Below are 16,159 nucleotides of genomic sequence, written 5' to 3' on the forward strand. Positions count from 1 at the left end.
AGTGATTTGTAAACATTCTACCTATCTATTAATTTATGTTTACATAATAAATAATAATTATAATATTATATACCTAATATTATTCAGGATGTAATTCATTTATTGAATATTTTAGCCTATGACATATTACAATCATGTTATCACGAGGATATAGTAGAAAAATAAGTTTAGCTTGCACTCCTCTATATCCAACCATATATACAGTTAACACGCATATAAATATAGTGTCTATGGCAAACACAGTTCGCCTCCTCCCCACACGAATTCTCCCAATAAGGCTTGGCATTCATTGTACGTGAAATTTAAATTTAAAAAACAAGAAATAAAAGAAATATTATAATATGTAAACTTTTAGACACGAACTCAATTTATAAATTTTTTATACCAAATATCAATAACATTATATTATTATCTGGGTCATCATAATGCAGGTCATTGTTATTATAGTAGGTACTTAATAGAATATTTACATACATGGTAGACGATAGTCGGTAGTCAAAGGACATGAAGCCTATATGTGTTTTTAAAATTGTATCGTGAAGTCATAATAGTTGTTTATTTAATAAATTAAATATTTAAGTTGCATGGCAGCCCATAAAAAAATTACCAAGGATAAATAATTGCATTGTAAGTGTCTTAAGACTACAGCTTTGAGTGTCTAAGTATGCTTTTACAAGTGACCTTTTTCTGGAGATGTGTTACTGTATATGTTATAGTACTTAGAAATTGATACTTCTTGAGCGGTTTTAATAAAATTATTTTGCTAGTAATTATTATTCACTATAGATCATAATTTATCCAGTAAGTATAATTAACAATAATATTCAAACTATTTATTTTTTTAGTATATAACCATTAACTGTTCAGTAGCATTATATTTATGAAATTAAATTTAACACTTGTTTAACGAAAATAAAATAAAAATAATAATATATTGTAACTAGCTTACTTACATGAATTTTTAAGAAATCTATACATAATAAAAAATTGACATTATTTCCAATCAAATTTATACCATACATTATTATTATAATATTTGCAGGCTTTGGTATACTACGAGTTTAACGAAGTATTTGATAATTGAATGGTCGGTATAACGTAAACCAGTGGCATACGATGAATACATTTAAAAAAAAAACTGTTAAAACTCAAATAATTAAATAGTAATTTAAGGTGATATACCTTACATAATATTGTTATACCATTGTTATACCTATACCAATAAAATGTTGTATTTTCTTTCTATCAATTTAAGGTGTTGTCTAAGCAATACTTGAACCCTATGTTACACGTCACTGACGTAGTCGTTATTACATTGCAACTTTACAATAAGCAAAAATATTAATAGCTGTTATAATATCATTATATTTGGTATTTTGTGTAGGAATTTCAGGGGGTATTCACTTTATTTCTAATATACATTAAAAATGGTCATAGGATTTTGATCATACTCATATAAAAAGTTATCACTTGTCATCAATTATAAATGAATTATTAAAATAAAAATACGTTTGTATATTATTTTGTTTTCTGACAAGAACTTTCACGAATCAAACTATAATACAATTTATATTAAAATTAAATACTTAAGTCTTAAAGTTACATTAACTATACTAATAATATTATTGTTTAATATTAGGTTTTGACATGACATTAACAATGGCATTGGAAAACTAGCCCAAATTATTGGTGGATACAAAATAATTGAAAAATTTTGGACTCTTCCAAATATTAAACATTTGAACCCATGAGATTCAAAGTTGTTTGGTTAGAATATTTCTAAACGTTTAGTTACAATTCATAACTCACTGTATTCGCGTATATTATAATTAATACTTCTTATTTCCTGAGCGACATATATGAGGAAATGAGATATTTTAATATTAGTTCCAATATTTAAACTTTGTTTCATAATTAATTAATAATACAGATACGTTATTGAATTGTATAGATAAACTCAATGGTCGTCGAATGTTTTTTATATCAACATTATCACAGCAGATGTATACTTGAAATTGATCAAAATAAATTGAAATGGTTTTCAACACTTTTAATAGGTTTGTATATTACAGGTGTTATATTTTGTACGTTTACATCGTTCGTCGTGACTTGTGAAGAACACTGAAGAACTCTTAATCAATATGAGAGGCGGGAAATGTGATTCACCGTTACCGCATGATGAATTTAATACATTCGGCGACCGATAAATTATACAATGACAACTTCATAATGTTTTACAATATATAAATTCATATAATGGATTTTTTGGGCTCATGCTACATTGAATTTTGATTTACTACTAATTGAAATGTTTATTTCAATCATGTATCAGTTAAAGGCTATTGAAAATTCGTTTAGTATACTTGGAAACGTACTACGTAGAGAAAAAGTTTATGAGTAAGTTATAAAATGCATTTTATTTATAAAATAATATACCCGGTATCTACCTGAATATCAGAATCAATTGATTCGTCATTAATAATAATTTTGTAATATTAAAAATTTCGAAATTGTCTGAGTATACTTGATTAAGTATAGTGATTATTAAAACATATTTTATTTGACACACCTACTTGATTATAATTACTGTGGTCGTATCTATTAAAAAAAATATCATTTAATTAACTTAGTATACTTATTTGGCTATTTGGTATTCAAGCTAGAATAATTCAGATACTTTTCGTTCAAATTTCGATTACAATAGATATTTATACATAAAAATGTTTAGTACAGCCATATGATTCAGAATTTGCTTTAAGGCATGTATGAAGTATAGGTTTTCATTAAAAAAAAATGCTGGTATTACCACAAGATACTCCTTAAATATACTTTTAATACTCAAAATATTAGCTTTAACTAGATTTAAAAATTCTAAAAATCAGAATTTTAATATACATATGGATAATTTAAACATAAAAAGCAAGTAGTTAAGTGTCAAAACTAATTTTTTTAAATAAGGTTTGATAATGGATGAACAATGAACATACTTAAAAAATTCACATGGGTAGTTATATATATTGTAAATAAAATAAGCATACCTAGTAGTTAGTACATACATAATTTAGTCAAACTTAAAATACGGAAATAACTGTGGAAACAAAATATTTAATTTATTATTGAACATTTTAATATGACACATTAGCGGTTTAGCTATGGCTGACCATCGTTCAGTATTCTTTATATTATTAGATGCAAGGGCGTATGGCGTTAGGTTACTAACTATTTCTTACAAACAGTTGTAAAGTTATAGATATTCCTATAAATACTACTATCGAATTTCGATTTTACTTTCTACACTACAAAGATCATAATAATCATCATATTATACACAATAATAGTATCTAAATATATTTATTCGTATTAATTGTGTAATACTGTAAGCATTTATACTTTAATATCGGAGTGTATTACTAATCGATTATTCAAGCCGACCAAGGGCGTTCGTGAAAATATTTTGTTGAGAGCCACTCCAAACTCGATTGTATATGATTGTAACAGTGATTGGTAAACGTTAAATTATTTTGCTTTAATTATATTTTTGATGAACTAGAAAATGTAGGTATATAACTTATATTAATTTAATTTTTTTGTTTTAATTTATGGCTTAATAATACTGATACTATTTATACTTTAGTAATGACGTTATACCAAGAGGTTACGAATTATAATAATACTGCAGCATCGTGTCATACAAAACCTCGTTTTTGTATTGTGATATTTTCACCGTTTTCCTGGTTAGCTAGTTAGCAAACAGCCAAGTATAGGTAATAGATGTAAGCGATGTAAATAGTATACAGTAATCGGTGTACCTACCTATATTAGTCATAATATTATATAAGTATAATAGGAAATGAGAATACTTGTATATAATATGCAATGAATTATAAATCGTTATGAATTTCTGAAATGGGATGCTTATATGATTATATAGTTGGATTCTATAATTTATGTGAATTCACCTATATTATACCCTAACACAATCTTTGTTCTACGTATCATACCTATAAATATAAGGATATTTTTAGATCTATTTATTTAGTTTACCTTTAAGGTCTATGAATAAACTTATTAAACAAATAGACGTATCTAGGGGGTGGGAGACTATGTGCGATAAAATTTATCGTTGGGTCAAAAAGCTTGAAAATTGAATACAAGGTTTCTCCCACACATCGTTATAATAGCAGTTTAAAAATGCATGATTTTTTTTATAAGCATTTAAGGATAAAATTTATTAAATTATTAAACAAAATATATCCGTTACAGCATCTCTTCTAGTCTCTAGACACCTATTTTACAGCAGGTATAATATTATTTCGGAGGTACTACACTATGATTAATCTTAAAAATAATGAATATACTTCAGTTCATATTTCTTAAACTTTATAAACAACACAGAAGTGGTTTAATTAAGGGGAATTTAGGTTCGTATCTCTTTGAATTGGCGAATTAAAAAAAGCTTGAAAATTATAATTCCGAAACCAAATTCGATGGACAGTTATTATTGTAATATTGTATTGTATAGCTTATTATAATATGTATATTGTATATTAATTATTATTATGCTTTTACCTGTTCTAATTCCTCTTTGGATAGATGTTGAACAATGGCTACCGTGTAACAGTCTCCAATCAGATTGTTCATAGTTCTGAACCTGTCTCTGTTTATCGATATATATATATATATATTTTAAAAATATAATTAATATTTTGAACAAGAATAAGTAATTTCTGAAACGCGTGTGTATTATACATTTATATGTCAATGTATAATGCACATACGTCTTATATGTATCCTAAATAGGGTACTTACACTAGCCAATCGACGGCAAACAGCAGAGATACGTCTTCAGTGGGTAAGTTTATCACGCTGCACAGCATTACAACCAAGACGATGGCCGCCGACGGAATAGCCGCCGAAGACATACTTGCCGCTGTGCAAGCCAACCTGTAGTCGAATGTTACCAAAAAAATAAATTACTGATTTGTGAGAGGCATGCATATAATATATGAATTTTTTTGGTTGTCATCAAAATCGCCATGTTCCTTGGGCACATTTTTTTATCAGCAGGTTTTTGTAAAAAAAAAAAAGGATATTGCGTAGTTTGTCACTATTAAACATTATTTTTGGTGCACCTCGTTTGCAACAGGTAGTGTGTAGATCTGAATGGACTATTTAAATAATATTTGTTATTGTAATCAAACTATAATTTGTTTAGCGTTCATATTTATATAAAAATTGGGCTGTAAGTGGGTATTACAGATACGAAAATTAAACAAATTTTCTGATGCAATTAATTAACAGTAGGATACGATTTCATATGCTAATTTTGTGCTTGATGTAAAAATACTTCCATACGAGTATATACAGATAATTCACCAAGTGTCCAAATACCTATTTTTAATCTTTAATGGTTACACATTTATTTAAATTCTGATTTTTGGAATTCCTAAGTACTATTAGTACTAACGTACTTAGAGGTAATATTTTTTAAATAAGCATAGGTAGGTACATATATTTTTTAAATAATTTATAAGTAGGTAGGTAAATTATTTCATATCTTCTAAACCTATTATCTTTAAATTAGAAAATTGATATCTCAAGCACTATTTGATCAAATTTTTTTGATTTTATATTTCAACATTTCTAAAAAAACAAAAAAATAATTTACAGTAAAAAAAAAATAGTAATTCTCAAATGAAAAATAAAGTTTTATTGCTGCAGTAGTTTACATGACGCTACTTAAATGGTATTAAAAATATGTTCTTTTTGTATAATTATTACGAGTAATCAACAATTCTAAAATCAGAATTTAAATAAAAATATAGGAAAAAAGTAGGGTAAGTATATTTGGTGAATTGCTCTGTATATGACAATACTGGTGCTTAAGTCTAAATAAAAATTCATATTACACTCACTAAATAGTAAATAATGGCTTTATTATTTCTCAACAAATAATCTTAATCTTGTATAATAATATACAATATTATTGAATATACGTATTTATAGTCTATAGAGAACAGAGGATAAAAATATTACGATGTACGTTTATCACCTACTAGTTTTTGAACTATTGATTTTTTTTTTCTAAAATGTTCTCATTGTATTGTTTACTGTTAAACAATGTACTTATGTGACGTCGTATTATTGAACGGTTTATGATAAAAAGTTAAAAAAACAAAATCGTCAGTATCGAATAACTTGTAATTCGATACGTTATATTGTTATGTAAGGTTGTATTATACATAATATGTATTGTAGAAACCTTTAATATCATACCCGATAGTAAAAATTTCTCCAATGCCTAGTTGTAAATTATTGATTTGCGCCAAGAACAATAGTGCTACACTCAGGTACAGAGCTGAACCGTCCATGTTGATCGTACCAATGGGAAGGACAAATTTAGTGATTTTCGGATTCATCTTTAATTTTTCGTCCAATACTTTGAATGTTATTGGAAGAGACGCTGACCTAAGATAAAACGTCAAATTATAAATTAATTAAAATTGAGATTATAATATATTATACGTATTAATATAATACACGTAGGTAAAATATTTGAATTGTACAGATACATTATGATTTATGAATTTTTAAAGTTCATAGTTTTCACAATTAATTCATGCGTCATTATTGTTGATTATAATAATCACGAAAGATCAATATTATAATTTATTAATTATTAAAAAAAAAAAAATATTACTATGATACTATTGTTCACAAATAAAGCGTGTTAAATTCGTATGACGTATTTTTTTTTATTGCTCAAATGTTCCTTTAATTGTTTGAAATATTTATACAGTATAATATAATTAAGAACTCCAATACGAGTAATATTTGCATGTTTTTATTGGTTAATATTGATATTGACATCGTATTTAGACTTTAGAGTATAAACGCCAAGTAAGCTAAGTTAGCAGTTTCATGATAAAAGTTAGCAATTTCGTGATTGAAAATATGAATCATTTTAATGAATATTTGTGTGTATTTAAACACTTTACATTTTATGCAATTTTAAGGTTATATACGTATTTTGTCTTAGTATTGCAATATGCACTAGCTAATTTACAACTTACCTATAGAATTACATAAAAATTCGGGAAAGTCAACATTTTTTCTAAGACTTACTATACAGAAAAGATTATTAAAAAAGTTAAATTCAAACTTTACCTACTTACCTTATTATTATTTTATCCCATATTGTTTTCATCTAAATTTATCTATTTGAGAATTTTCGGTGCGTGTACGCGTATTTATAAAAACATATTGTGATTTTTAAAATTCTATACCTACGATTGTAAGTTACGAGAGTATTATTTAATTAATTCACGTTGTGTTTGATGATACTTTGGCTTATATAATATCAGATACAAAGCTTATAGTCATAGGCGCAATTTGGGGGGCACTTGGGGGTGCATAGCACCCCCAAATTTGTATTGGTTATAACTTATGATTTTATTTCATAGGCATTATTAAGAGACAAATTTATCACTTTGGTCAACTTAAATCTAGCACCCCCATAAATCTAACCCAAATTGCGCCTATGCTTATAGTACAGCTTTAACACTTAAGTGTAAAAGTAGGTGTAAAATATTACAGAGCCAGTTATATTTTTCAGAAACGAATACTGCAATTAATATTATTCTTTAAATTCCAAGAATTTTAAACTTCAATATTTATATTTTTTTGCATTTTATGGGATGATATAGTTATTTATTGATGTTAAAATTAATATAATACATATATATATATATATATATATATATAAATTTTGATTTGTTATATTAGTCAAACTTTTTAGTCTTTGATGACCATCAACGGAAACATGTCTTACTTGGAAGCAGTAGCAAAGGCAGTTGCTAGAGCGGGTCCCAATGACACGTAGTACGGCCAAGGAGACTTCTTCACGATTACGAAATAAATGACTTGTATCACTATCAGCTGATAGAATAGGAAACCACCGACCGTCGTTGCGATGAATAAGCTGAGCTGGACCAGGGTGGTCGTGAGTTGGGCCAGTGTGATGATCTTACCACATATGACACTGGCTACTCCAATGGGCGTAAACCTACAGAGATGTTCTGTAATAGAGGTTATCAGAATAGGGATGTACGTGCAAAAATACAATATAAATATGCTATGTATTTATAAAACGGTATAAATGAACTACGGTTACAGGAATATCTTTTATTATGTCCGGACAATGGATTTATCATGTGTGTGTGTGTGTGTGTGTGTGTGTGTGTGTGTGTGTGTGTGTGTGTGTGTGTGTGTGTGTGTGTGTGTGTGTGTGTGTGTGTGTGTGTGTGTGTGTGTGTGTGTGTGTGTGTGTGTGTGTGTGTGTGTGTGTGTGTGTGTGTGTGTGTGTGTGTGTGTGTGTGTGTGTGTGTGTGTGTGTGTGTGTGTGTGTGTGTGTGTGTGTGTGTGTGTGTGTGTGTGTGTGTGTGTGTGTGTGTGTGTGTGTGTGTGTGTGTGTGTGTGTGTGTGTGTGTGTGTGTGTGTGTGTGTGTGTGTGTGTGTGTGTGTGTGTGTGTGTGTGTGTGTGTGTGTGTGTGTGTGTGTGTGTGTGTGTGTGTGTGTGTGTGTGTGTGTGTGTGTAGGTTATAATATATGTGTTTTGTCAGAATCATGCAATAAGCAGTTTAACACAATTTACCAAATCACTCCTGTGAGTATCTTTTGCATTACTTCGTAGGTGACTGTGAAGAAGTTCAAAACGGGTCTCTTGCGTTCACCCATCGTGCCCAGAACGGTTCCGAAGATAAGGCAAAAGAATATTATGCCCAGTGTATTTGTACCGTCCCTGAAAATGGTTTAGAAATATCGGTGAAACACGATTGAGCACAGTCCCTATTTTGAAAAAACCCGATTGAGCACGGTCCATATTTTTTAACAACCCGATTGAGCACAGTCAAATAAATGCAACGTTGCCAATTTTTTTGTCCGACTACAACCAGCTAGACTACACGCGTATTTTGAAATACTAGTACTATGAAATGGAAATATTTGTCAATCTGTGTGCTTTACTAGTCGTGGTGATTATTTTCAATCGTGGTTTCCCATATTTTGAAAAGCGGCACGAGTTTAATCGATAAATAATATACGAGTCGTGTAGGAAATTAGGATCGACGTAATCGTAAAATCAAAATAGGTACACTCATGCATTGTCGATTACGCCAATTAAGATTATCTGTACGACTGTAAGATTGGATATTATTTGTTATCTACATAATATAATATAGTCATATAGAAGTGGGCTTTTGTATTGCCAAAATGGCAAAATATAAGTAACTTAGACTCAATATTATCAGGCGTTAGTGGTTAGTGTCGTTCGTCGTTACGCGTTAGTACGTTACACCGTTTTGTTTTAGATAACTTTTTTTATATACATAGAACGCGATGGACATTAGTGAAATAAAAGTTATTTTATCCGAGAGAGGAAAAGAATTAGCCAATGTTGGTGCTTTTAAGTACAGATTTATTGGATTAATTAAAAAAGGCGAGTTATTAAAATGGCGGTGCACAAAAAATAATTGTACAGCTATGATTTATTCTGGGCCAGATAAAAATATCGTTATTAAATCAAGTGGACAACATAATCATGTAGGAAATTCACCTAATAAATTAGAAAGGCAAGTATTACGTGAAAATTGTAAAAGACGTGCTGAAGAGTCACTATCAACTCAACCTTTAAAGTTGATCAGAAGTGAACTTTTAAATAATTTAGAACAATCTTCAATTGTTCATAAAGATTTAAAAACGGTTCGTAAAGCTATGTACGATAGACGAATAAAAGTACTTTCCAAATTGCCTAAGTCACCGGAAGACGTTTTTTTACAGTTGAATTTAATGAAAACTCAAGATGATTTTAAGTTTCGTGGACAACCATTCATACATATTCCCGAAGACAATAGTTTTGTATGTATTACTTGTGATTTCAACCTAAAATTTATGATTAAGCATGATTGTATTGATTTTTTCGCCGATGGTACATTTAATAATGCACCCAAATATTTTGAACAACTATATTCTATTCATGGATATAAAAATGGCTATTATTTGCCATTGGTTTATTTTTTTTTATTTAAAAAATCAAAAGATACATATAAAAAAATGTGGATATTCCTACAAAACGTATGTGTAGAATATACAGGAAGTCAGTTCATATTAAAAAAATTACACGTTGACTTTGAAAAGGCAGCCCACCAAGCCGCGTATGAAGTTTTTGAAAATGTACAATTAATAGCTTGTCGGTTTCATTTAGGACAATCATGGTGGCGAAAAGTAAGAACAAAATAATTTCAAATCAAAAAATTATATATTAATTGTATTCTTAATTATTATTATAGATAAACAGCGATTCTATTCTCAGAATAGCCTATAAAAAAGAAAACGACGAACTAGGAAATTGGCTTAAGAGTTTTTTTGGATTAGCTTTTCTTCCTAGTCATGAAGTAGCCGATGCATTCGTCGAACTCATGAGTGTCTGCCCAAATGATGAAGTCTGCTCAGAATTTAGCGATTATGTTTTCAATAATTATATAGATGATGAATCTTCATTTCCCCCAAATATATGGGCTAAAGAACCTATGTTTGATCCAAGGTAGATCATCCAAAGTCTAATTATTAAATATAAAAAAAATGTCAATTTAATTTCTATGAAATGTTTTTTTTTAGAACAACAAACGCTGTTGAAAGTTTTCATAGAACTTACAATTCACAATTTTATAAGTCTCACCCACACATACACTTGGTAATTATAGTTTTACAAGAAACGCAAGCTGAAACGATGACAAAAATTCGGTCAATTGAAACCGACAGTTATAAAAGTATGAGTTTTATTGAAATGCAAAAAATTAATGCAACTATAATGGCTTACGATGAATATTTAAGAAATAAATGTTCTAAAGATTTACTAAAATATTTATTAAAAGTGGGAAATAAGTATTTAGGGATACCACTTTAAAACGTTGACACATAATACATATTGTATAGCATAATAAAAATATTCAAATTAAATATATAAATTAACTTTAAGACTTTTAACTTTAACTTTTTTTTGTATAGGAGATGAATTATATATATATATTTATAGAACAAATGAACTTTTATTTATTATTTTATTATTAACGTTTTTTTACACACACTTTTATTTAAAAAAAAATTATACTCAATTTATTACATCAATAGGTAAATTAACTTTTAGACTAATCCGTATAGGACTTGAATTATATTATATATATTTATAAAAAAATGAACTATTGTTTATTATATTATGTAATTATTATTTTATTATTAACTTTAAGACTAATCTGTATTGGACATAAATTATGTATATTGTATATATTTGTAAAATAATTTAATTTTATATTTTTATACACTAATTAATAGCTTGATCATTATTATAAAATAATTCCTGTAAAAATTTCAATTTTTTTTTTAAATTTTTATTTTTCTGTGTGAAATGGCAACGTTGTACGTATTTCTATGCTCAATCGTGTTATATTTTGGATTTCTATTGTTTAATTGTATCTATGCTCAATAGGGTAATGAAAAAGGTAAACTGTGCTCAATCGGGTTCCAGCCAGAAATATTGTTAGAAATTTATTTTATATATTATTATTATTTTAATTTTAAAGGAGTTGCAGAACAGCAGCTTTTGGTGAGATGACCAAAGATTTATGTTATTTATATGAAAGAAATTATAGTATATTGAACAAAATCAATAGCTTAGGATAGCTATATTATTATATATTAACCGACCTAGCCAAATGCAATTTAATAATGTTGTAGTATTACTTGTATTTAACGACTTTTTTCAACACTTTCGTGTTATTTTCACCCATGACGGTCTCATACTCGGTTAATGTCTGAAAAATATTCAAAATCGTCATCATACAAATCGACTGTAATGGGTACTATATAGGTGAACGGTAATGCATATCAGTGTAATAAAGATTATATTTATATATGTTAATAATTTATTATGCGTTTCAAAGGCGATTTAAAAAGTAAAAATATTTTATATTAACTACCTTAATAATTTTTAAATTTAGGATATTAGTTAATAAAATATTATTTTGCACTTTGAAGTAAGAACACTGAGTAGTAATATATCTTTTAAAAATGTTAGTAATTTTAAAATTTTATACAAACATTTGAAAGAATTTATCTATTATTTCTTACTTGTTGAATTGTAGCTTGAAACAGATTTTCTGGCAATAAATTCCTAAAAAATAAAATCACAAAGTAAATTTTAATTTTAAGATGAAGACAATGGTACTAATTTTATTTATACAAATTCAAAACTATTTCAATATACATTATATACTAATATATTATTATTTTATAATATATCAATGTCATTTTAATTTCTATCCAGTTTCATTGAGTAAGATATGAAATGACGATTTAGTCCATATTTTAATTGTCAATTGTTACGCCTAACGAATAAAATTACCTAGTTAAAATGTTTACTCACTTTCCCATATCTAAAAATCCATCCATAACGTTCATCTTTTTGGGTCCTGAAAATGTCGTGGTATTTGTTAACCTTAGATCTGGACTGCCGGGATGAACGAGCAGACCGAGCGTTAATCCCAAGCAGACATTAAAAACAGACGTAAGGACAAAATACACAATTGTTCGGACTGCAACATTGCCATTTTTACTTATATCCAAATTAGCAGCACCTGGGGGAAAAGTTTGTTTTATATAATCTAGTTAAGTGGATGCCATTGAACTGTTTGTTTTTTCTCTTTGGCCCACGTAAAACATAAACAAAACAAACTTATGTAGAAACCTTTTTTTTAATGTTTTTGAATAATCTTAGAGAAAAATCACCCATTAAAAAATCGATAAGGAATAATATTTTTGAGGGAATAATTTACAGATTTGTCTAAATATTATCTTGCAACATACCTCCTTCGTCTATCAAAACTAAGTGGTTTTCGATATTTATACCAAATCTTATCCAGTTAAGGAGTAGTTGGTTAGCTATTCTTACTGCACGAACCGATCTTGAGAACCGGGTTGTTGGATCGATACAAATAAAGTTTCCTAAGTTATTTTTCAGGTCCTAGGAACTTATGACCTGCGTTCATAGACTAATACAATGGAACATGATATAGTAACGCAAAACAAGATTTATTAAATAACTGAATAATATCTATAGTATATAGTACACTATCACCTGAGTAACCCTGTTCTTGAGGGTAGTATATTGAAGATCACAGGAATAGCGGAGCACGAGCTGAACAATTATTAAATGATTTTTACAAAGTAGGCTTCAATGTGTGTTTGGACACGACCGTGGTTTAGACTCGACTGTCTGGCTATATTTTATAATATACATATATGCTCGTACTCTACGTTCCTGTGTTCTGTTAACCTAAGCTAAATCGGCGAGCGCGACATAAATGATGAGTCAGTAATCTGTAAATCGTTACAATCTTAAAACAATTTAATCATAATTTAAACTTACAACTTTTTTTATTTTGAAAGTCAAACACTAAGTCAAATAAAAATAAAATATAAAATCTACTCTCAAAAATATTATCCTCTATAATCTTTGTAATAGGTAATTTTAATCTAAGGTTAATCAAACATCATAAAAAAAGATTTTAGGTGAAAGTGTTTTATATACCTATGTTGAGCATGAGCCGAAGAGAGAATAAAACAAACACTACACTAATATCCTCTTAATAACTATGTGGTCTCAAGTTTATCAGTATAATATAACGGATTTAAATTATAATCTGTCTTATACAAAAGTAGTAATTAATCTGAATTAAAATTCAAAAACAGAAAAATTGTAATTTTGGTTTACGTTCATTATTTTGAAATTTTGAATGCTAAAAAAACATGCGTTAAATAAAAATATGATTTAGTAAAAAAGGAGTGAAAGTAATATGTTTGCGGATAAGTACTTGTACATAATATATAGTAACATTCATAAATTTAAACAATAGTAATATTTGATTATAGGGCACATAAAACGTACGTTATGCCTATAGGATATAGCCTAAGTAATAAATATTGTAATAATAACCCCAATGAATATCAACAAAGCTAATAATAAATTATTTAGGTTTATTGGTTTTTCCTAAGTGTCTTGACGCAGTGGGAAGTAGAACAACAATTTAGATGTCATGACCTTGGTGTCATTTTTTATGGACAATGTTCATATGAATATACTATTAGTCACAGTGGCGCATTTTATTATAAAATATGATCATCGAGTAATACGTAAATTTGATGTTACAATTTCATTTTAGGTTCTGAATGGAGCGATGAATGTATTGATTTTACCATGATGTGTGTGTGTGTTTTTTTGTGTTTGTCATCACGTTTTGGGGCAGTAAAAATGCTTCGATTTTCGACTTCAGTACTTACTTTTTAAAATCAGAAAGTGAATCTTTCTGGAAAGTTAGATTGAGGATAGTTGTTTGATTAATGGGTAACTATGAGAATTTCTACTAACTTATGTTAGTATGAAATTTAAAGTACCTAACATAATTTTGCTAATAGATTAAGGGTAGGAATTTTTAGGTCTTTATGAAGATAATAATTGCTTGTTAAATACCAAGGAGAAGCAGATGGATTGAAACACCTGAAACGTTTTGGTATTGAATGACAGCAGCATTTCATAACCTAATACCGCATTTCCGAACTAGTTGAATAATTGACTTGTATATATTACCATGTATCTATAGGTTAGGCGTTTATTAGAGTTAGACTGAGCCACCATTCACCAAGATTATTAAGTTCGTTTTACCAATAGAACTGTTTGATAATTTAACGCAATAAGTGATGAATCGAGAATTCTAATTTCTGTAATGTGGTTTTCAAGAGTTTATTAACCGACTGTAATTTATTGCTATATTATATAAAATAACTATAATTTTATTTTAACGCAGTGTGCTACTGTGATAGTCTCCTTGTCTAGACCCCTTTCGCCACTTTTCCTGCCGTTAAAGTTTGCCACTCGGGGTAATCGTCCCTTTTTTCTCTCCTCTATAACTTATAATGGTACTGATTGTGTCTAAACGCCGCTAGGGAAATGTACTTTTGCCTTAAATTGTATTCTAATGATTTATATTACAGTTTAGTTTTTTACTTAATTTACTATGAGCTGTATGCTACATTAAGGTTCATTTCTTATTCATATAACATTCTTAAAAGCCAATTTTTGTAGATCAACTATACAGAGCGTTTCTTTTCTACGCATACCTAAAAATTGAATTTCGAACGAGTGTTAATATAAGTGTTAAGTACCAATATATAAATAACATTATGTAAAATGTATGCAAAATTAATTCAAGGTGTTTCAAATGTGTTTTCTAGGTAGGTATAGAATGAATCAAATAGAATTTTTTTTCTAAGGTTATAATATTTTTATTAATACAAGTTAAAAATATATTATTATATAGTTAATAATTAATTGTATTTCTCATTATATATTTTAAATAAGTTTTAATAACACATAAAACATGATTGATTTATAATTCACAAATTAATAGATTCCAAATTCCACCTGTAATAAAGTTTCCCGCTGTTTCAAAGGACTTTGGCAATCATATTAATGTAATTATAATTATAACTTATGAGTAATTTTAGTTAGGAGAAAATTGATAAAAAAATATTATTTACATATTATATTTCAATGTTTTAGAAATTGTCAATTAGGCTGATCAAACTGAGAACTATTCCAGTTCAATTTTAACTGTTATTTTGAGTCATCAGTTACCCACGACTCAATTGTACTTAACTATAGTACATTAAGTTATTATTGTTATATAAATAAAATAAAATATGCTTACCTATAATTAAACATGATATGATGAATGGTAAGACCATCAACTTTAAAGTCCTCAAGAAAAGGTCACCGGGATATGAAATTAAAGTAATAGTATCACTGCTAAGGTTCAACGGTCTTAAAATCAATCCTGAAATCAAATACAATGAAATATAATTTTATATACTTACTTATAAAATTATAAACTGCATTTTATAATTTTAAATATATTATATATATATATATATATATTTATTTATCTAAATAAATAAGCCTCGGCGTCTATGGCCATTGGTATACAAGGAGTTTAAGGTTAACAATTTTTAAGGATACAGTATTTATATTATTATTAAAACAAGAACAGTT

General features: G+C 28.0%; 1 protein-coding gene and 1 pseudogene across 2 annotated transcripts in view; one reads left to right on the plus strand and one right to left on the minus strand.

Moving 5' to 3' along the window:
• Nucleotides 1-16,159, minus strand: part of Eaat2 (Excitatory amino acid transporter 2) — a 29,787-nt gene that overhangs the window by 2,031 nt on the left and 11,597 nt on the right. For both annotated transcript variants that reach the window (XM_089225423.1, XM_089225424.1), the window contains exons 3-11: nucleotides 15,819-15,944; nucleotides 12,479-12,689; nucleotides 12,184-12,226; nucleotides 11,797-11,867; nucleotides 8,654-8,800; nucleotides 7,832-8,065; nucleotides 6,277-6,468; nucleotides 4,810-4,944; nucleotides 4,570-4,657 (exon numbers count right to left, since the gene is read on the minus strand). In XM_089225423.1, the coding sequence (XP_089081549.1) occupies nucleotides 4,570-4,657; nucleotides 4,810-4,944; nucleotides 6,277-6,468; nucleotides 7,832-8,065; nucleotides 8,654-8,800; nucleotides 11,797-11,867; nucleotides 12,184-12,226; nucleotides 12,479-12,689; nucleotides 15,819-15,944 (1,247 nt within the window). The remainder of the gene's footprint in view (nucleotides 1-4,569; nucleotides 4,658-4,809; nucleotides 4,945-6,276; nucleotides 6,469-7,831; nucleotides 8,066-8,653; nucleotides 8,801-11,796; nucleotides 11,868-12,183; nucleotides 12,227-12,478; nucleotides 12,690-15,818; nucleotides 15,945-16,159) is intronic.
• Nucleotides 8,822-16,159, plus strand: part of LOC149055635 (uncharacterized) — a 38,911-nt pseudogene continuing 31,573 nt past the window's right edge.

Source organism: Diuraphis noxia, unplaced genomic scaffold, assembly GCF_037042655.1.
Source record: "Diuraphis noxia isolate RWA-SAM2 unplaced genomic scaffold, SU_Dnox_SAM2 contig0004, whole genome shotgun sequence".
NCBI lineage: Eukaryota > Metazoa > Arthropoda > Insecta > Hemiptera > Aphididae > Diuraphis > Diuraphis noxia.